The 21,419-nt window shown below is 39.5% G+C and overlaps 1 protein-coding gene across 3 annotated transcripts in view; it reads left to right on the top strand.

Annotated features, from left to right (window-relative positions):
• Nucleotides 1–21,419, top strand: part of EPHA6 (EPH receptor A6) — an 818,416-nt gene that overhangs the window by 610,511 nt on the left and 186,486 nt on the right. For all 3 annotated transcript variants that reach the window (XM_060172097.1, XM_060172096.1, XM_060172098.1), the window contains one exon: nucleotides 16,951–17,160. In XM_060172097.1, the coding sequence (XP_060028080.1) occupies nucleotides 16,951–17,160 (210 nt within the window). The remainder of the gene's footprint in view (nucleotides 1–16,950; nucleotides 17,161–21,419) is intronic.

Here is a 21,419-nt window from a genome sequence, read left to right as displayed (position 1 = left end):
TTTCTTTATTGGGGGATTAAAGTTTTACATTCAACAATAAATACAAGTTTGTACATGCATACCATTTCTCAGTTTTCCACATAACAATACAACCCCTACTAGGTCCTCTGTCAACCTTTTCCAGAACCTGTATTCTCCCCACCCCCTCACCCCAGAATCTTTTACTTTGTTGCAGTACACCAACTCCAGTCCAAGTTCTGCTTTGTGTTTTCTCTTCTGTTCTTGTTTTTCAACTTCTGCCTATGAGTGAAATCATCCCATATTCTTCCTTCTCTTTCTAATTTATCTCTTTTAACATGATCATTTCAAGCTCCATCCAAGATGAGGTGAAGAAGATGAAGTCACCATTTTTACAGCTGAGTAGTATTCCATTGTGTATATAGACCACAACTTACTCAGTCACCCATCTGTTGTTGGTCACCTGGGTTGCTTCCAGGTTTTGGCTATTACAAATTGTGCTGCTATGAACATTGGTAGACATAAATCTTTTTAGATGGTTGTGTTTGGTTCTTTGGGATATATCCCCAGAAGAGGAATTGCAGAGTCATAGGGTAGGCCCACTACTAGCCTTCTGAGAGTTCTCCAGACTGCTCTCCACAGGGGTTAAACCAATTTACATTCCCACCAGCAGCACAGGAGAACATGCCAAATTTATTCCTAACTTTCCCCATCTGTCATGCTGGAAGTTACTCATAAGTCCCATCAAAGCATTCCCTATTAGTACATTTTATAGTCTCTCATTATTTAAAAGCATCTTGTTTATCATTTATCTATTAATCTTCTGCCTTCAGTTAAATGAATACGTCACCTATCTGTCTGCTTTTTTTAAAATTAATTTTTATTTTTATATTACAGAATTACATTTATACAGGGGTTTGAATCCACACCATTCCCACCGCCAGAGTTCTGAATCTTCACTCTCCCCACTGCAATCCACCACAGTACCAACCATCTTATCTACAACTATCTGTCCACATTTATACATAGTTGCCCCTTCTTTTTCTGATTCAATCTTCTCTTCCCCTCTAAGCCACTCAGAACATCATAGCTACCTCCATATGTCCCTCTCCTTTTCCTTCTGTCTCTCTGGGTGCTGATGGAGCTGGAGTGCAGAGTCCTCTTATCTTCATCCTATCACTTCTCCCCTGCTGGGAGTCTGGATCAAGGTTGTTTATGGGGAGCAGAAGGCAGGAGTTCTGGCTTCTGTAGCTGCTTCTCCACTTAGCATGGGTGTTGACAGGTCAGTCCATACCCCCAGCCTGTTTCTGTCTTTCCCTAGTGGACCAGAGCTCTGGAGATGTGAGAGTTCAGGGCTCATTGCTGAGGTCCTGTGCCCAGAGAAGTTGGGGTGGAGTCATGGTAGCATTTGTAACTTGGTGTCTGGATGATGGCATGACCTAAGTTGAGACAAGATGGTTAATAAACAGGAACCAAAAAGTAGGATTAGAGTAGATGAGGTTAGGGATTTTAGGGTAGAAGAGAGCTAGGAGAACCATTTTAGGCGTGTTCCTGGGGGCATACAACTATAGTAGTTTTGCTTGAGTTTGGAAGCTAGCCTGAGGTTGAATGAGAATATTTTGAGAGAATGGTGTCAGAGAAAAGGGCTAGAAAGTTGGACTAGGGCAAGGAGTAACTCCCAATCTTATTAAAAAAAAAAGTTATGTGGCTAAAATTAACTATTTCCCTCCATCCACCTGCTCCAGGGCCCATATGTAAATACGTTTATATTTAGCACCGGAGCCTGTGTAACCTCTAAGTCCCTATTGGTCTGAGCTTATAGCTCATGGTCACATCTGAGGAACATTGCAGGCTACACTCATTTCAGGACCAGTCTTTTTTGAGTGGCAGGGCAGGATACCCCCAGCCTCCTTATGGTGACTGGGGCTATTCCTACCGTCACTGCTTTATGGTGGAGCCAAGGTCCTGAGAGGGCCCATAAGATGCTGTTCCTTATGGAAGTGACAAGTGGTAGTAGAGAGAGGGACCCTTTAGAGGTCAAGGCCCAACATATGTGTATGGGAATCCAAGGGTTCCCTAACTAGGGCCCCAGATGATCAGGTGGTAATATTTACCAAACAGGCCATTGTTAAGTGGGCCAGTCTCTTGCTCTTATCCAACTTTTGTATTCCTTTCTTTATCTGATTATCTTAGATTTTCTCTCAGTTGTTTAGGCATTGCATATCATTTGTTGAGCCCAACCAGAGTTAGGCTTTGGGGATCTGTCTTCTTTGGGCCTTTCTGCTAGGCTGTCCTGCTAATTTGGTCTAAATCCAATCAATTACAGAATTTATGATACCTTCTTTAGGCACTTCAACCATTATTGAGCACTTTGACTTTGAGTTATATGATTGCCCCTTGTTTATGGATATGTGCACACCTGTATCCAGTACCCTAAGTCCTAGCCTAATCTGGTATCTGTTACTTAGCTAAATGACATGTCATCTCACTTGGATGTAGGTAGTCCCAAGTGTTAGGAAAGGTCTCACCAGATTTGAAGAGTTTCTAGGCTGACTTCTCAGGCTGGTATCTCTGTTTACAGTCCACAGTAGGATTTCAGTTACAGCATGATGTGGGATGGCAATACCAGGAGCGATTTGGTTGAAGTCAACAAATTTGGTATGGTGGTCAGGAATCATAGAGAAGGAATTTCAAGAAGTATGGGCATAGCCTAGAGGTGCCAGGAGTAGGAGAAATGCAGGTCTTAGAGAATTCAAGGGGTTTCTTATACTCTTAGAGTTAAAATATCAATAATTAATTATTATAGTCAGATTAGTTGGGGGGGCTAGTATCTGTATTAATATCCTGGACTTCACTATGCTTTGGACCCTTTTAGTGGTATCTGAACCTCTTTGTATTTTAAATACTTACAAGGTCAAAAGGTCTTGACCTGTCTGGCCTAAAGTTGTAGTTGATTGAGATGTTTTCAGATACATTTTTAGAGATCCATAAACTATTAATCACCTTATCAGAGTTTGATCATTTTGCAAATCTAAGATAAATATTAGCAAAATATAATATTTGTGTTTAGGGCTACAGTCTAGGCAGTTAGGGAACTTGAGACTAACATGGAGAAAGCACTGCACAGAAGTATATCCCAGTGTTGTAGTAACTCCCATGTGGTGTACCTAGAGCTGAAACCTATCTTGCCCATATGCCAATGCAGACATGCTTCAAGGTGAGCTCTCTTAATGGTTCCAGCAAAGAAGATTAAAAAAAAAAAAAAGAAAAGTAGGTGATGGGACATTTGTGTCTTCATATCAAATGTAATGCATTTATTTTTAAAAGTTATTATACAGGAACCAGGTGGTGGTGCACCTGATTGAGCATACATGTTACCATGGGTAAGAACCAGGTTAGATACATGCTCCCTACCTGCAAGGGGTACATTTCACAAGGGGTGAAGTGGGTCTTCAGATGTCTATCTTTCTCTCTCTCTCTCTGCCCTCTAGATCTTGCTCAGATCTATCAAATAAAATATAAAGAAGAAAAAAGGAAAGAAAAGGAAGGGAAGGGAAAGGAAGGGAAGGGAAGAACAGGAGAGGGGAGGGGAGGGGAGGGAAAGGGGAGGTATGGGAGGGGAAGAGAGGGAAAGGGAGGGGAGGGGAAGGGAAGGAAATGGGGAGGGGAGGGGAAGGGAGAGAAAGGGAGGGGAGGGGGAAGCGAAGGAAAGGGAGGGGAAGGAAAGGAAAGGGAGGGGAGGGGAAAGAAAAGGAGGGGAGGTGAAGGAAAGGGAGGGGGAGGGAAGGGAAAAGAAAGGAGAAAGGAAAGAATGGGAGGGGAGGGGAGAGGAGGGGAGGGAAGGGAAGGGAAGGGGAGGGGAAGGGAGGGGAGTGGTGGATTTGTAGTGCTGACCTTGAGTCCCAGCAATAACCCTGGTGGCAACTATTCAAAAAAAAAAGGTATTATAAGATCATGTAATAATCTGGTAACTTGACTTTAGGACAGCATAGTATTCAAAGACTACATTTGCTTTAGATCAGTCTAAACACTTGAATTTAGAATAAGATAAATGGACTTTAAGAGGATTAACATATCTGTAAGGCACAAGCTTTGACACCGGACTTGACAGTCATTGTCAAGAACTAGCAGTGCTGCGGAGACACGATGTCATGCCAGTCACTGCTCAGATCTGGAGGTGCACTCTAGAGGCTTAGAGTGAGTCTAATGGAGCTCTGCAGTACTGAAAAATAGCAGGCATTATTATGTATAGCTTTCAGAAACCATTTTTAAAGTAGGTTCACCCTCTGTCATTTAGCCATTAAACTATGTCTCCAAAGTCAAGTTGATGATGAAAAATAAATAAATATGAATACAAGATGAATTCTAGGTACTAAGCCCTGTGATGCAGTGTGTAAATATGCCACATTCACACTGTTTATTTGAATCTGTCTTCTTGGGGGGAAAAAGTATGTCATAAAAAAATTCATAGATTCTTTTTGATTAATCTCCAGTAGGAAGCTCAAAGATATTAAATCTCAGTTCTCTCACATTTTTTCTCCTCCTCTTATAAACAGTTCAATTCAATTTGAATTAATATTTATTGACACAAGGCATGACAGTATAGTGGATACTGTGATGGAACTGCTGCATAATAGGGAGGTAATTCATGCCTGAGCATAGGAAAAAATTTATATATATACATATATGTGTGTGTGTATGTATATATATATATATATAGATGACATTGCAAATAACAACTGTAGCAACCTGTGCACTGAAAGATAATATTAAAGGTTATTTAATTCAGCCACCATTTGTTAACCATCTACTTATTCAAGAACCACACTTGAAGCTATATTGACCAGAACTAGAGATGGGAATATAATTTTTTTGAAAGAGGGTTGCATCATTTGTAGAAAAATATATTTGTGCCACACCTCATATATGAATAAATGCAAGTGTGACTCTCAGCCAGACATAGATAAATTTATTTTCATTTGCTTATCTGCGCTATTCTTGGTTTGGTTTTGGCTTAATGTTTTCAGAGGTATTTTGCATCTTGCTACATTAAGTCAAATTCTGATGTCCACAGGAGTTCAAACTGAGGGGTCATTGGTAGCAAATGTAAGATCAACTCTCCCTTTTTATTTTTTTAAGTAAATATTTTAAAACTTTATTTTATATATATTTCATAACTTCCTTTTAAATAATTTTTTTATTTTACAAAATTACATGTCAACAAGGGTTTAAATCCACACCATCCCTACCACCAGAGTTCTGAATCTACCGCAGTTCCCCTAAGATTGTAGACATGGGCCAATCATCATCTCTGTCTCTTTCTATTTATTTATTTTATCTATTTGTTTTGTCATCATTGGGGCACCACTGCAGTGAGCCAACTTTCATTCATATAGAATGAAAGAAACAGCGACATAAAGAGGGGGGGGAAGATAGCACAGCACCAAGCCAGTACAGTGAGGACTAGCTCAAACCGAGGTCATACACATGGCAGGGCAGAAGCAGTACCCAGGTGAGATTCTGTCCCAATTCTTATTTATTTTTATTACTGATATGATAAAGGTTCACAAAATTGCAAGATCTGAAGAGCAGGGCTGGGTGTGGCCCACCTGGCTAAGCACAATTTAAAATACACAAAGACCCAGGTTCTAGCCCCAGTCCCCACCTGCAGGGGAAAGCTTTGCAAGTGGTGAAGCAGTGCTGCAGGTGTCTCTCTGTGTTTCTCTTCCTCTCTATCTCCCCTTCCCTCTCAATTTCTGACTGGCTCTATTCAATAAATAAAGTTAATAAAAAGTAATTTTTAAAAATCTCAAAATTATTATTTCATGACTCACACACCAGCAATTTAATTCTGAAAATCAAACATTTTATATAAATATTTTGGGGTTGGGTTTTTTTTGCTTTTTTTTTCTTTATAAAAAGGAAACATAGGCAAAACCACAGGATAAGAGGCATACAATTCCACGCAATCCGCACCACCAGAACTCTGTATCCCATCCCATCCCCTGAAAGCTTCCCTATTCTTTATCCCTCTGGGATAATGGACACAGGGTCATTATGGGGTGCAGAAGGTGAAAGGTCTGACTTCTGTAATTGCTTCCCCACTGAACATGGGCATTGACAGGTTGATCTATACTCCCAATCTATACTCCCAATCTATACTCTGTCTCTCTCTTTCCCTAGTGGGGTGGAGCTATGGAGAAGTGGGGCTCTAGGACACATTGTGGGGTCCTTTGCCCAGGGAAGTCTGGTTGGCATCATGGTAGCATCTGGAACCTAGTGGCTGAAAAGAGACTTAACATATAAAGCTAAACAAGTTGTTGACTAATCATGAACCTAAAAGCTGGAATAGTGCAGATGAAGACCTGGGGGGGGGGGGTGTCTACATTTTGTAGACAGCTAGTAGGCCTATTTTAGTTATATTCCAAAGGACCTGTGACTATACTAGTTTTGTTTGTTTATTTGTTTGTTTCTTTTTGTTATTGTTTTTTTCCCCTGAGCCTGAAATCTGATATGCAGGTGGATCCAAGTTATTATCTGGGGAGATGATTTCATGGCTGACAAAAGGACCAGAAAGCTGGATAAGGGAAGAGAGTAGCTCCAAAATATGAGAAAGGTGTATAAATATTGTTGACTGTAAACCCCATTGATTTGATGTGATCTGGGGCCCATATTCAACTTAGGAGTACATGTGACCTCTGGATTCCTGTAGATCTGAGCTCACACTCTGTTATCATGAGTAGGAACATTCCAAGCTGACCCAATTTCAGGACCCCTCTTCCTTAGGTCAAGCATAAAGTATGTTGTCTATCTTCCCTTCAGAGGAAGGTATCTTCCCTTCTCTATTGTTGATCCAAGTTGAGGGTAAGGTCCTATGGGGGCCCACAAAGGGGTCTATTATATTGTTCCTGGTACAGATGACTGGTAGCATTGGGGAGAGGGATTTATTCGAGGTCTAGGCCTGTCATGTCTGTTTGGGAATCTCAGGACTCCCTGACTAGGGCCCCAGCTGATGGGATGGCCTGATAGTGACTAAAGAGTCATCATTAAAGTATGCCAGTCTTTTGCCCTTATTCAGCTTTTGCAGTCCTTGCTTTGATAAGGTTAGCTTTAGAGTGAGTGAGGGAAGTGTAACAAGAAGTAGATGAGGAGGGTATCTAAGTCTATGTAGACACTATTTCATTATGAACTTCATACTGACTCACTGCAGACTATTGTGTACTTTTGCTTTCAGGTATATATTTTGCCCTAATTTATGGATACATGTGAACATATGCTCTATTTCATGGGACCTGGTCTATATTTATGTTTTGGGACTTTGTTAGGAAGTGAACCACCTGGAATGGAATTAGAGAATCTTATGAAAGGAAAGGTCTCACCTGAGTCATGAGGCTGAAGGGTTGACATTCCATGCCTGATGTCTCTGGCCACAGTCTAAAGTGAAGCATGCTTAAGTGGTACTCCTTGCGTTGATTAGGTTGGGATCGGCAGGTGCAGTATCTTTTGTTATGTATTGAGAGAAGCATGCAGGAAAGTGAGCCTCATCCTAGAGGTTCCAGCACTGGGGGAATTATAGGCTCTATAGAGGAAGCGGAAGTTCCTGCTGTCTTAGGGTTTAAGAAGGCAATGGATAGTTATTGCTATCGTCATATTATTTGGCAATTGGGTTAACTTTGAAAAATCCCTTTGTTAGAATTTTTCTATATAATACACAACATTACCATAATTTATGTCTTTTGACATTTTTTGTATATAGCTGTGCCACCAGTTGCTTCTGTTCTCCCTGGTCTAAGCTTTTAAGAGAGTCAACATTTCAAAGACTCAGGTTATGTCTGTGCATTAAGAAGTTTGAGATATTGAATAAAATTTCCCCTCATATTAATTAAATAGTGATTTATATGCCTGCAAATTAATAGGAGTGTACATAAACACCTTTCCCACCACCAAAAGACTGTGTCCCATCCCATCCTCTCCCCTCCCCAGTGAAGCCAAACTTCACCCTCACCCTCAACCCAGAGATTTTTTCTTTGGTGCCCTACTCCAAACTCAGTCAAATCCTGCTTTGAATTTCCCTTTCTGTTCTTCTTTCTCAACTTCTGTTTATGAGTGGGATCATCCCATACTTGTCTTTGTCTTTCTGACTTAGCTCACTTATCATAATTCCTTCTAGCTCCATCCAAGATGGGTCAGAGAAGGTGGGCTCATTGTTCTTCACCAGCAGAGTGTTCAGCTCTGTCATTATGGTAATTCTGGGGACTGAACCTAGGAATTCAGAGCCTCAAGCCTGAAATTCATTTTCATAACATTTATGTCATCCAGAACCTTTGCAGTTTCTTACATGTTGAGAGTGATAAACCTGTCTTTTACATAAGGTGACTTTTTGGTTACTGGTTACTGGCTGTCAGGAAAACCAACCATATGATTCTCAGGTTGGAACTGTCAGTTCCACATGAGACATCTAGGTATAAAAGAAGGGGCTGGAAGTTGAATTCAATAGTCAGTGGACTGTAATGAAGTGTTTGCAAGTAAATAAATAGCCAGAAACCTTAGTTGTGAAGCTTCCATAAAAATCCAAAAGGAGAATTTCCAAGAGCTTCCAGGTAGGTAAATATGTAGAGATCTAGGGAGAGTACCAGACTTGGAGAGGACATAGAAACTCCAGACCCTGTTGATCTCTCTCTCTCTCTCTCTTTCTCTCTCTCCTTTTTCTGCCACCAAGGTTATTGCTGGATCTCAGTAGCAGCACTATGAATCCACCACTCCCCATATTTTCCTTTTATCCCCCCTCTCTATTTCAATTTTGGATAGGCCAAAGAGAAATTGAGAGGGGGGAGGTAGAGACAGAGAGACAACTCTCAGAAGGCTAGAAATGGACCTACCCTATGACCCTGCAATTCCTCTCCTGGGGATATATCCTAAGGAACCCAACACATCCATCCAAAAAGATCTGTGTACACATACGTTCTTGGCAGCACAATTTGTAATAGCCAAAACCTGGAAGCAACCCAGGTGTCCAACATCAGATGAGTGGCTGAGCAAGTTGTGGTATGTTGTTGTAGCGGTCAGGTGTCGGGCTGCACCGCAGAGAAGAGAGTGGACATCCAGAGCAAAGGGGTACACAAATCTTTATTATAGGATGGGGGGGTGGCTCAAGCCATGTGGAGTCAGCTGACAATGGCCGTCCCCACTACCTGACCACGGGGCGAGAGAAGGGGGCAAGATCTGAGAGAGGGGGAGCTGGGAGCCCAGAGAGCGTGAGGGGGGGTGAGGGGGCTTTTTATTGGGCGACAACCAGGGGTGATGTGTGGGGTCAGGATTGGTTGAAGGTAGCACTGCTAGGATTTTGCGGGGCGTAGTAAAACCTGGGGGCAGAGACTGCATCAGAATAATTCCTCAGCAACATCTCCTCCTATCCCTTTATATCTAAATGGACACAGTAAAGAAAAATGGAATGGAGCAGGCTTAAATGTTTTTAAGGAATGCCGTGCTCAGATGGTAAGATGTAGGACTTTCTGTGGAGGAGGGAAGGCTTAAATGGCTGCCAACCATGTGAGATTTATGCGTCCTCCTGTGCTCAACCCCTCTTTAGAGAGAGAGACTTACCTGGAGAGACTCATCTCATAGGTTTAAGCGCAGCCTGCTCAACCATCTCTTCACAATATCTCTACATCTTTTCTATCTTTCTGTCTAGTAATAGCATAAGATGGTTCAAAGTCTGTAAAAGACTATCATGGAGCAGAAACCTTTTGGGCATAAACCTAAATGATATAACAAAACAGGAAGGGACAAGTAGGGGAGTAGTATAAGCCAGTGTGAAGTGAAGGGAAGGATTGGTGTGTAAAGGAACATTCCCTGCTTGGGGGGGGAGGGCAAGGGTACATAATGAGGGGGAGGCGGGAGGGCATGACCCACCAAACAGAGGGGCTATTTGGCATTGTATAGTCCTCAAGGCAACAGTCTGTAAAGTCTATGAATTACTCAGGATCAGTCTATAAAACACCAGCAGCGTGAAGGGAAATAAGCTGCTTTAAAATTGTGTAAAATGTATATAGGGTATGTCAGAAAGTCTGATACAAGTCTCAGTCTGAAGTAGATAGCTAGGGGAAGAATTGGCAGGGGATGCGACACTGCATGAGGGAGGTCAGCCGCTGGAATTCTGCTTTTCTGTAGATAGCCAGCTGGAACCGCCAACATGTGACAGGCAGGTCAGAAGCAGGAACGGCAAGCAGGCATTAAGAAAGTTCTGTCCTTGGAGTTTGTGTATCAGGTTCTTCAGATCGTGTTAAGTGACATCTAGGGTTTCAGGAGGTGTGTCACTATAGTCGTGCCATCTAGTGGGTGACGTCAGGGTGTGCAGGGGTTCAGATGGTTTTTCCGGGATTCCTGTGAAAGAAACACAAACAATCTGCTTCTCGTGGTTAATTTGAACTTGTAACAAGTTATAGGTTTGTTATAGTTGATACCTCTATGATTATAATTGGTTTAAAATCTCTTTATGATTTTATTTAAAGGTCATCTAATGTGACCTCCTGTAGCAGTCTCTACCGCAGGATCTTGAGACCAATTTTAGCTAAAATATGTATTTTAAAAAGACTCAAATTGCTTAGAGAGTTAATGCATATTCGTGACAATGATTTTAACGTTTACAGTGCCAGATTGATGCCAGATCTGTTGTGGATTAATTTCCACAAGATAGTTTACAGGGCACCTTTGGGGGCCCTTCAAAGGTGTCCTGTATATAAAATTTATATATTTTAGTTTGGGGAATGAATAGTCATGTTAAACATTTAGACTTTTACCTAAATAGTTAGTTACCTTAACAAATTAATGGAATACTACTCAGCTATAAAAAATGGTGACTTCACCGTTTTCAGCCAATCTTGGATGGACCTTGAAAAAATCATGTTGAGTGAAATAAGTCAGAAACAGAAGGATGAATATGGGATGATGTCACTCTCAGGCAGAAGTTGGAAAACAAGATTAGAAAAGAAAACACAAGTAGAACCTGAAATGGAATTGGCATATTGCACCAAAGTAAAAGACTCTGGGGTGGGTGGGTGGGGAGAATACAGGTCCATGAAGGATGATAAATGACATAGTGGGGGTTGTATTGTTAAATGGGAAACTGGGGAATGTTATGTATGTACAAACTATTGTATTTACTATTGAATGTAAAACATTAATTCCCCAATAAAGAAATGAATTTAAAAAATAAAAATAAATAAAGTCCCAGGTTCAATCCCGTGCACCACCATAAGCCAGAGCTGAACAGTGGTCAGGTTAAAAAAAATTAATTAAAGGGAGTTGGGCTGTAGTGCAGCGGGCTAAGCGCAGGTGGCGCAAAGCACAAGGACTGGCATAAGGATCCCGGTTCGAACCCCAGCTCCCCACCTGCAGGGGAGTCGCTTCACAGGCGGTGAAGCAGGTCTGCAGGTGTCTATCTTTCTCTCCTCCTCTCTGTCTTCCCCTCCCTCTCTCCATTTCTCTCTGTCCTATCCAACAACAACAACAACAACAATAATAACTACAACAATAAAACAACAAGGGCAACAAAAGGGAATAAATAAATTAAATAAATATTAAAAAAATAATTAATTAAAATAATTTAAAAAGATAAGAAAGCAAAGGAAAAGGGGGCCAGGCAGTGCTATACCCGGTTAAATGCACACATTATAGTGCACAAGGTCCCAGGGTCAAGCCCCTGGTCTTCACCTGCAGGGGTAAAGTTTCAACAGTGATGAATCAGGGCTGCATTTGTCTCTCTGGCTCTCTCCCTATCTATCACTCTGCTCCCCCCTCTCAATTTATTTCTGTCACTACCCAATAATAAATAAATGAATAATTAAAAAAATTTATTATCCTTATTTATTTATTGGATAGAGACAGTCATAAATCGAGAAGGAAGGGCGGGATAGAGTGGGTGAGAGACAGAGAGAGACACCTCAGCACTGTTTCACCACTTGTGAAGTTTTCCCCTGTAGGTGGGAACTGGGGGCTAGAGCCTGGATCTTTGCGCATTGCAACATGTGCACTCAACCAGGTACGCCACCACCTGGCTCCAATAAAAATATTTTTAAAAATTAAAAAAAGGAAGCAGAGGAACAAGTTGTACCAAATTCTTGACATCCTAGCTCAATTACGGTTCTAAACCTACAATTTTGCAACAACAGGAAACAGAAAATTGAAAGCTGTAAATCAGGTAGGAATGCTCAGTGCACATTGGTGGATGGGTATTGGTACTTTGGCAGTGCATGTGGTACATTTTGAAGAAATGTGAAATAATACTAAAATATATATAGTCCTATACACCAAGGTTACCTCAAAAATACATTAATTTATTAAGTATGGCAAAGGTCTAGCAAAGAAACTAAAAGTAGAATTGCCATATTTTCTTGACGTTCTGGAAGATGGTTTGCCCTTTTCTTATAAAGCTCATCACATTCTTAATGTATCTGGTCTTTGTATTACTTAGTACTCATCATGAGTGGGAAACAAATGTCCTTACAAACACTGACATACACACAGCAGTCTTATTAAAACTGTAAAAACTCAGAAGCAGCCCTGTTGTCTTTCAATAGGAGAGTGGATAAACAAATTTGATATATTCTGACAATGAAATAGTAGTCATTCACTAAAAAAGGAAATGAACTACCAAGCTATGAAAATACATGTAGAAATTCGAGATGCAAAGTATTGCTAAGTTCTAAGAAGTAGATCTGAAATATATGCATACTACATAAATCCACCTATGTGACATTCTGGAAAACCAAAATCATGGATATGTAAAGTAAAATAATAATAAAACGGTTGGCATGGGAAAGAGAGGAGGAGGATGAATACTAGCGTTGCGGGAGGGAGAGATAACCCAGGAACCAAGTTCGTGGCAGTAGCAATACAAATCTTTATTCATGTGGGTGCCCCAGAGTCAGCATGTAGGCACCTGGTTAAAACTACATGGAGCCAAAAACCGAAATGAAATGGCTTGTGTCCGCCTCCCCCTGCACATCTGCCCTTCTCCCAGTGGGGACATGGAAGAGAGAAGACAGTAATGGAAGGGGCTTTACAATCCCACAAGTATTTAGGAGAGGCGTGGAGAAAAATGGGAGGGGCTGGAAAGGTAGAACCTCCCTAGCAACTGTTTCGAGGGTTTTAACCAGTGGGATTAATGCTACCCTGCAGGCAGGGTGGGTCTCAAAAAGGTAGATCTAAGGAATGGAATGGGTGGGGATCTTTCAGGCAAAACAATGATTATGTAAATAGGCCACAGTATCAGCAATGCAGGGGGGAGCAGGGGGAGCTGGCTTAATGCCCAACAAAACGTGGGGCAAAAAAAGAGAGAATACTCTGTATGGTACTATAATATAGAAGCATTATATATTTGTCTAAATACATAAATTTTTCATCACCAAGAATGAAACCATGTATGCCTGATCAATTGTGACATGTCAATGTATCACTAGATTCACCAATTGTATGCAATGTGTCACTCTCATGGGGATGTAATGAGGAAGTCTATGTAATGGATGTAATGGAGTCAACAGGCATTTCGTCAGTCTATGCACCTGTCTCTGAACCTAAAAAATGCTGTAAATGAAGTTTGTTTCAGGCCAGGGAAACAACTTAATAGTTTTGCAGGTGACTTTCATGTCTGAGGCTTTGAGCTGTCAGGTTCAATCCCCAGTGCAACCCTAAGCCAGAGCTGAAGACTACTCTGGGAAATAAATAAATACATAAATAAATAATTTTCAGCATAGTCTTAAGTAACTATTTCTTTTTATAACATAGGAGTTCATAAAATTGCCTAATTTTTTCCTTTTTCAGAGAAGTGAAATAAAATTTTACTCATTAAAATTACGGATGCTACATATAATTATATAGCAATAGATTTTATATTATTTTAACTATTATTAAAAAATTAAGGAATATATGCTGATGCTTCATATGTGATTCTTACCACAACTTTTAGTTAAAATATCCTATTCTCATAGTAAAGTTTAAGAAAGTTGAGGAAATCCTTAGTTTTCAAATGGATAATTGTAATTTACTAGTATTTGGAAATTTCCATTGTAAAAGTTGTGCCAGATGCCAGCATAATGCCGACCAGACTTCCCTGGACAGACAACCCCACCCATGTGTCCTGGAGCTCCGCTTCCCCAGAGCTCTTCCCCACTAGGGAAAGAAAGAGACAGGCTGGGAGTATGGACCGACCTGTCAACGTCCATGTTCAGCGGGGAAGCAGCTACAGAAGCCAGACCTCCTCCCCACCTTCTGCATCCCACAGTGGCCCTGGGTCCATACTCCCAGAGGGATAAAGAATAGGAAAGCTATCAGGGGAGGGGATGGGATACAGAGTTCTGGTGGTGGGAATTGTGTGCAGTTGGACCCCTCTTCTCCTATGGTTTTGTCTGTTTCCTTTTTACAAATAATAATAATAGTAGTAGTAGTAGTAATAATAATAATTCAAGCCCCCAGCTCCCCACCTGCAGGGGAGTCGCTTCACAGGCCGTGAAGCAGGTCTGCAGGTGTCTGTCTTTCTCTCCCCCTCTCTGTCTTCCCCTCTTCTCTCCATTTCTCTCTGTCCTATCCAACAATGATGGCATCAATATCAACAATAATAACAATAAAAAACAAGGGCAACAAAAGGGAAAATAAATATTAAAAAAGACTAATCTCTAAAAAAAAATTAGTGCAATGTTTTTAGGCAAAAAAAAAAAATCATGCTTTCAATTCTACTCAAAGTGTTGGGAGAAATAGGTAGGGGAAATGATAGACGACACAGATTTCATCTAATAGTGCACTACGGAGATAGATCGAAGACATAAAGAGATAATAACACCATAGATTTTCTTTGCTAGGTTATCTTTTAAACATTAATTATAAAGAAGATTCTGCTTAAATGGATACTCTTCTGAAGTACAATGTTTCTTTTAAGGAGGGTTTTTTCCCCCTTATTCTGCACATGAGTTAGAAGATATTACCAGAAAGATAGCAAGAAAATTTGTTAATATAGTAAGACAGAGTCTGAAGTTTCTTTGGTAGTATGTGCTTAGTGCTTATTCGGTTAACTGACAGTGAGTCATCATTGTATAAGAGACTGTCACTGTGATATATAGTCAGATCATTCCTGTGTTAAGTTACTGTATGGCTTGAAATCAGAGCCATGAAAACTGCTTCAACTTGACAAATTTTTACAGTATTCTCATTTATGCTTTTACCACACTATATAAGGTAATATAGCTTATATCCTTTTACTAGATACTCATTTTAATAGCATCCATAAGTAAATGTTACCTGAAGTATTAAGTTAAAAATCTTTGATGTTTCTCTATTACTCCAGAAGGTAAATATGCTCCGAAAAAAAATCTTAAGAACAATGTACATCATTTTTCAAAGTGAAAATATTTTAGTTTTCATTCCTTTTGGGGGTACTATCATATTATTCATGGGCATTCTGCAAATGAATGAAAACTTAATTCTTCCCCTTTTAAAAAAAAGACTTTAAAATAACAGCGAGAGGAATAAAATAAGATTGACTACTACATGAGTGTTGTGCCTGGCTTGCTATGCATAATATTTCCTTTAATATTCCCAACCTGGAGCTAAAATAACCCTATTTTCAGTCAGTTGCCAACAACTTCCATTATATTTGCACTGTAAAATTAGAATGGAAAATTCTTTATTTCCTCCCTTTATTTCTATCTATATTTTATTTCTCCTGAAGATTTTTTTAAAACATGTTTTTTTGGATTGGGAAGACAACATGATGGTTATATAAAGGACTTTCATGCCTGAGGCTCTGAGGTCCTAAATTCATTCCCAGGTACTATCATAAGCCAGAGCTGATCAATGCTCTGGTCTCTCAGTCTCTGTCTCTCTGTCTCTCTCTCTCTCTTCCATTGGTAAATAAACAAATAAAATAGCTTAAATGCTAATATTTAGAAGTAAATAAATAAAGGTGTTTTGTGGCCTGGGAGGTGGCACAGTGGACAACACATTGGTCTTGCAGGGCATAAGGAAGTTCAATTCCCAGCATGGCATGTGCCAGAGTGATACTTTAGTTCCCTCTCTTTCTCTTGCTTATAAATAAATGTTTTTTAAACTAGTTTCATGTTTATGCAAGTTTCTTTTTCCCTGAATAATTATTTTGTATTATACTTCCAATTGTCACAAGATTTTAACTTCTGCTGGATTTTGTTATGCCCGGAGTTTTAGGTCCCGTTCCCACAGAGAGGAGGCCAGAGTCACATGCAAAAACAAGAGCCTTTATTGAAGCAAGCTTAAGCCCGGAAGAGAGGCAGACAGATTATTTTTATGCACATCAGGAGGGGGGACCTTGGGGGGGGGGTCGCCTAAAGTTCAGACTTGCTTGTCAAGGAGTCTTTGACCGCAGTCCTTGACTACAGTCCAGCAGTCTTGTCTGTTAAGCAAATTTTGGGTTTTGGGGTTGTCATGACCTTCTTTTACAGAACTATTGCTGATAAGTAAAAACATTGAGACTGCTTTCTCAAGGATAAGGCGCAGCTGCTGTGCAGCTGTATTAACTTGTTGGGTTATCGTATGGAGGAACTTCAAGGACAACATGAAGTAACAGTGGCCCTCACAGATTTAGCTTTCTGTTCAATATACAGCTGATTTGAAGCCCCCAGCTATGGAAAATCAGTTGTGTCTTCTTTGTCATTTTTTTCTGTTTTCGTTTTTGACTTAAATTCCTTGTTCTCAATGTATTTTAATCTTTTTGTTTTTCTGGAAGTTGACTTAGTTCAACTTGGTTGGTTCTCTTCTGTTCTTTGCCTCTTTTTATCACTTCCAGCTAGAATTTTCAAATTCTTACATTTTGATATGAACATAGTAAATGGTCACCAAAACTTGATGCTTGCTTTCATTACATTCAGTAAAATTAACTGATTTTATTTAATACTGTACATATGTACGCTCATACATGAACACACTGTGTGCATTAAGTCAATATGAACTACTATGGTTCTCTTTCAGAAACATGATGGCCACTTCACAGTAATCCAATTGGTTGGTATGCTTCGAGGAATTGCATCCGGAATGAAGTATCTTTCTGATATGGGTTATGTTCATCGAGATCTAGCAGCAAGAAATATATTGGTCAATAGCAACTTAGTGTGCAAAGTTTCTGATTTTGGTCTCTCTCGAGTGCTAGAAGATGATCCAGAAGCTGCATATACAACAACTGTAAGTTTGCATGTCCTTCTCTAATATTGCTTGTTGACTTTTGTTGTTTAAATGTTCTTAGAGTAATTCTGTTATTGTCCAGATTTTCAACTCTCAGTTGTCATTTTAGAATTTAACATCATTATTGGGCAGAACAAGCAAGTCACTAGGTAGAATATATGCTTTGTCATATATACACTTTAGGTTTGAGTGATAGCATTGGTGGAAGCTCCAGAGTGGTGATGTCTCTCCCTCTCTCTCTCTCTCTGTCTCTCCAAATGAGTGAAAAAATGCCCCAGGATCCATAAAAGTATGAATACACGAGCCCTCTGCCCAGAACAAAAAAAAGTTATCATTTAATTTGAAAATGAACTTCTGTAATTGAGTGTTTAGTTTTTTTATTGTTTGCTTAAATTTTACGTTTGTTTTCTCTCAATGAGCTGAAGCTTTGCTTTATTATATACCTACGGCCCTTGTCATAACTGTCACAGAAATACTTATTTGGTTGTATACTGATTACTTAGCTTTTTAATGAACATGGACATTTAATACTTAAAATATCAGATCTCTTGCCTTCAGAGAGTTTACCCCCTAAAATAGTAGACAGACACATGTTGTCTTAAATAATACTGTCAGATCAGAAGATCAAAAAAAGATATATGAAGTGCTAACAAGAAGAGGGCTTGCGAAGTCTTCACAAAAAGATAAAGTTTTAGCCAAATATTTAAAAAATCTCTAGGTGAATAGTAGGGAAGAAGATAGTCCATATTTAAGAAACAAAGAAAAAAACTGAAATTTGAAAAAGTGAGCGGACATGTTGATGAAAAGTTGGATACTTTTGGTTTTCTTATTTATTTTATTTTTATTTGTTATCAGTAGTATGTTGCAGTATTATAAGATTGCATTGTATAGTTCCATACCACATCCACCACCAGTTCAGTCCCTACCCTCCCACCTCCTAAAAGTAACCATCATAGTTCTCGCAACTCTTACAAACTGCTTCTGGTTTTTATGTTGCTGCTGTTGTAATATTGTTGTTGTTTTGGTTTGGTTTTTGGTAAGTTCATATGAATAAGATCTCTAAATTCCACATATGAGTGAAAACATCTGATAGTTGTCTTTCATCTATTTTGCTAAGCATAATCACCTCCAGTCTCATCCCTTTTGTCCCAAAGGGCACAATATCATCTTTTCTGATTGTAGAGTAATATTCCAAGGAATATATATCCCATAATTTATTTAGCCAGTCATCTGTTGATGGAAATTTAGGTTGTTTCCACTTTTTGGCTATTGGAAATAATACAGCTATGAACATAGGGGTGCTTATGGCCCTTCCAAATAGTGTTTGAGTGTCCATTGGATAAATACTTAAGAGTGATACTGCTGGGTCATAAGGCAATTGCATTTTTATTTGTTTAAGGACTCTTCATACAGCCTTCCAAAAGGGCTGCACCAATTTGCATTCCCACCAGCAATATAGCAGAGGTCCTTTTTCTCAAATACCTGTCATTTCCTGGTTTTTTAATGACAGCCATTCTTTCAGATGTGAGATGGTATCTTCCTGTAGTTTTAATTTGCATTTCTCTAATGATAGTGAAGTGGAGCATTTCTTCAGGTGTCTGTGGGCTATATGTATCTCTTCTTTAGAAAACTATTTAGTTCTTTGGCACACTTTTTTTTTTGTTAGGCTATTTTAATATGCTTCTTTTGTGGCTATGTACCAATTCTGTATAGATTTTGATATCAGTTGCTTTTCTGATATGTGATGTGAAAATATATTCTCCCACTTACTGGGTTGCCTGGTTATGCTTGTGTAGTTTGCTTTTGATGTGTAGAAGCTTTTTAGTTCCTTATAATCCCATTTTTTTACTCTTGCTTTCATTTCTCATACCCAATGGGTTGAATCTCCAAATATATCTTTGATGTGAAGGTTCTGAAAAGTTTCACCAACATTTCCTTCTGTAAGTTTTAGAGTTTCTTTTCTAATATTTAGATCCTTAATCCATTTTGATTTGACCTTTGATTTGGTTGGACTCTGAAATGGGGGCAAGATCAATGAAGGGGAGAGGTATTTTAGGAATAACAGTAAATGTTGTAGAGTAATACTTCAAGAAATTTGTGAGTTTTTCTATAGCAACTGAAAGACATTGATTTTAACATAGTAACAAAATACATACAAGTCTTATGAGATCTAATTGACAATAGTGTGATGGAAGAAAGGGTTAAAGAACATGTGTTGAAGAGACCATTTAAGGCATTGTTAATATAGACTAGAAAGACTATATGGTTTAAATTAGGGCAATGAACTTTAAAAGAGAGATGGGGAGAAATTTTTGAATAATTATGATTATGTAATTCACTAAAGTCTAATTAGATGTGAATTATAAGTAAGATAAGAGACTTGAAGATGGCACCAGTATTTATAAATTGAAAAACTATTTGGTGGAAATATTACTAATCAAGACACAGCTCACTGGAGATTACTATGCTAAGTGAAATAGGTAAAGAGATTAAAGCCCACTACTGGATAATTTCACTCAAGTGGGCTCTAGAGAACTAAAGCAAACTTGCAGAACATAGTTACCAGCTTTTCTCTTCGATGTGTGTGAGAGCAATGATGGTGATGGCAGTACACAGAACTTTTGTGACTAGTGCAATGACTTACACACACATATACAAGTGTCAAAGTATGTTCTTGAAATCTTTCATTTTTCCAGATAGAGACAAAGAGACAGAGAAAAAGGATAAATAAACCACAACACTGAAGCTTTCCCCAGTAGAGTGGACATCAGACTTGAACCAGGGTAAAGCAGCACCCTGGAATCTTATAATTTTGTACAACAGTGTTAAATCAGTAGTAGTAAGAATTATTAAAACAAACAGTCTTGTTGAGCTGCGCCGCGGAAAAGAGAGAGAGGAGATCCGGAGCGAAGAGGGAACACAAATCTTTATTTGCACTGGCACCTCAGAGTTGGGTGAGAGAGAAGCAGCTTGGGCCATGTGGAGGTAGCAAAAATGGCCGCCTCACACAGCAACCTTCCCTGCGTCTAACCACCAAGTGAAGGGCCAGCAAGAGAGTGAGGTGTGGAAGAAGAAGGGCTTTTATGGGAATAGCTCTCATGAGAATGAGAAGGGGGAGGAGTGACCATAGCACTCCAGGGTAGGATAATAACTCTGGCGGGGATGGGAAGGGGGAGGAGTAACCAAAGCACTCCAACTATCTCGGGCAATTGACAATGCCCTGAGGGCACAACATGGTGGAACAGGCACTCCAAGAATGTCCCAATTCTCGCGGGAACTAGCAGTAGCCTGAGGGGACAACATGGCAGATGTGACTGCATCTGCACAATTTCCCAGAAGTCTCTGCTTGAGCTGGCCTAGCTAAACTGAATTAGATTACAAGCCGAAACCATAAAAATGGTCGTGGGCACTGAGTCTCAAAGTCATGAAGATAATGCCAGTGAGTATTAGCATTCTGTTTATTATTTGTATAAAATTTTTAGAATTTCATAAACATGTATATAGGTACCAAATACTTTTTTGTACTTCCTGTCTGTTAAAAAGAAATGAAGCAATGACAAAGAGAACTTTACCACCAAGTAAAGATAATTCAAATAATTCCTGCATGACAATATACAAAATAATATCATATGTATTAAATTATTTTATTTTATAAAAATATATAACATATTAAGTATATGACAGTTATTTAAAGATAAAAGTCGATGATGATGTGTGTGTGTATACGCACATAGGCATGGGGTCAGGGAAGTGATTCAGCAGACTTTTTCCCTGAGACTCTGTCATCAATTAGAAAAAGATTTTAGGGGCCAGGTGGTGGTGCACTTGGCTGAGTGCACATGTTACAATGCATAAGGACCTGGGTTCAAGCCCCCTGTCCCCATCTGCAGGAGAAAAGCTTTGCAAATGGTGAAGCAGTGCTGTAGGTGTCTCTCTGTCTCCCTTTATATCTCTCTCTCTCTTTTTCTACTAGATCACTGCTCAACTCTGGCTTATGCTGGTGTAGGGGATTGAACCTGGGACTTTGGAGGCTCAGGCATGAGAGTCTCTTTGTATAGCCATTATGTTAGCTACCTCCACCCTCTCCCTATCTCCCTCTTCCCTCTCAATTTCTTACTGTCTCTATTCAATCAATAAATAAAGGCAATGAATTTTTATGTGGAAAACTGAGAAATGTTATACATGTACAAACTACTTTATTTTATTTTACCATTGACTAGAACCATCAATCCCCCCAATAAAAAAACATAAAAATAATG

This window comes from Erinaceus europaeus, chromosome 14, assembly GCF_950295315.1.
Source record: "Erinaceus europaeus chromosome 14, mEriEur2.1, whole genome shotgun sequence".
Taxonomy (NCBI): Eukaryota; Metazoa; Chordata; class Mammalia; order Eulipotyphla; family Erinaceidae; genus Erinaceus; species Erinaceus europaeus.
Note: the sequence above shows the minus strand (reverse complement) of the source record. Positions and strands in the feature narration are given on the sequence as shown.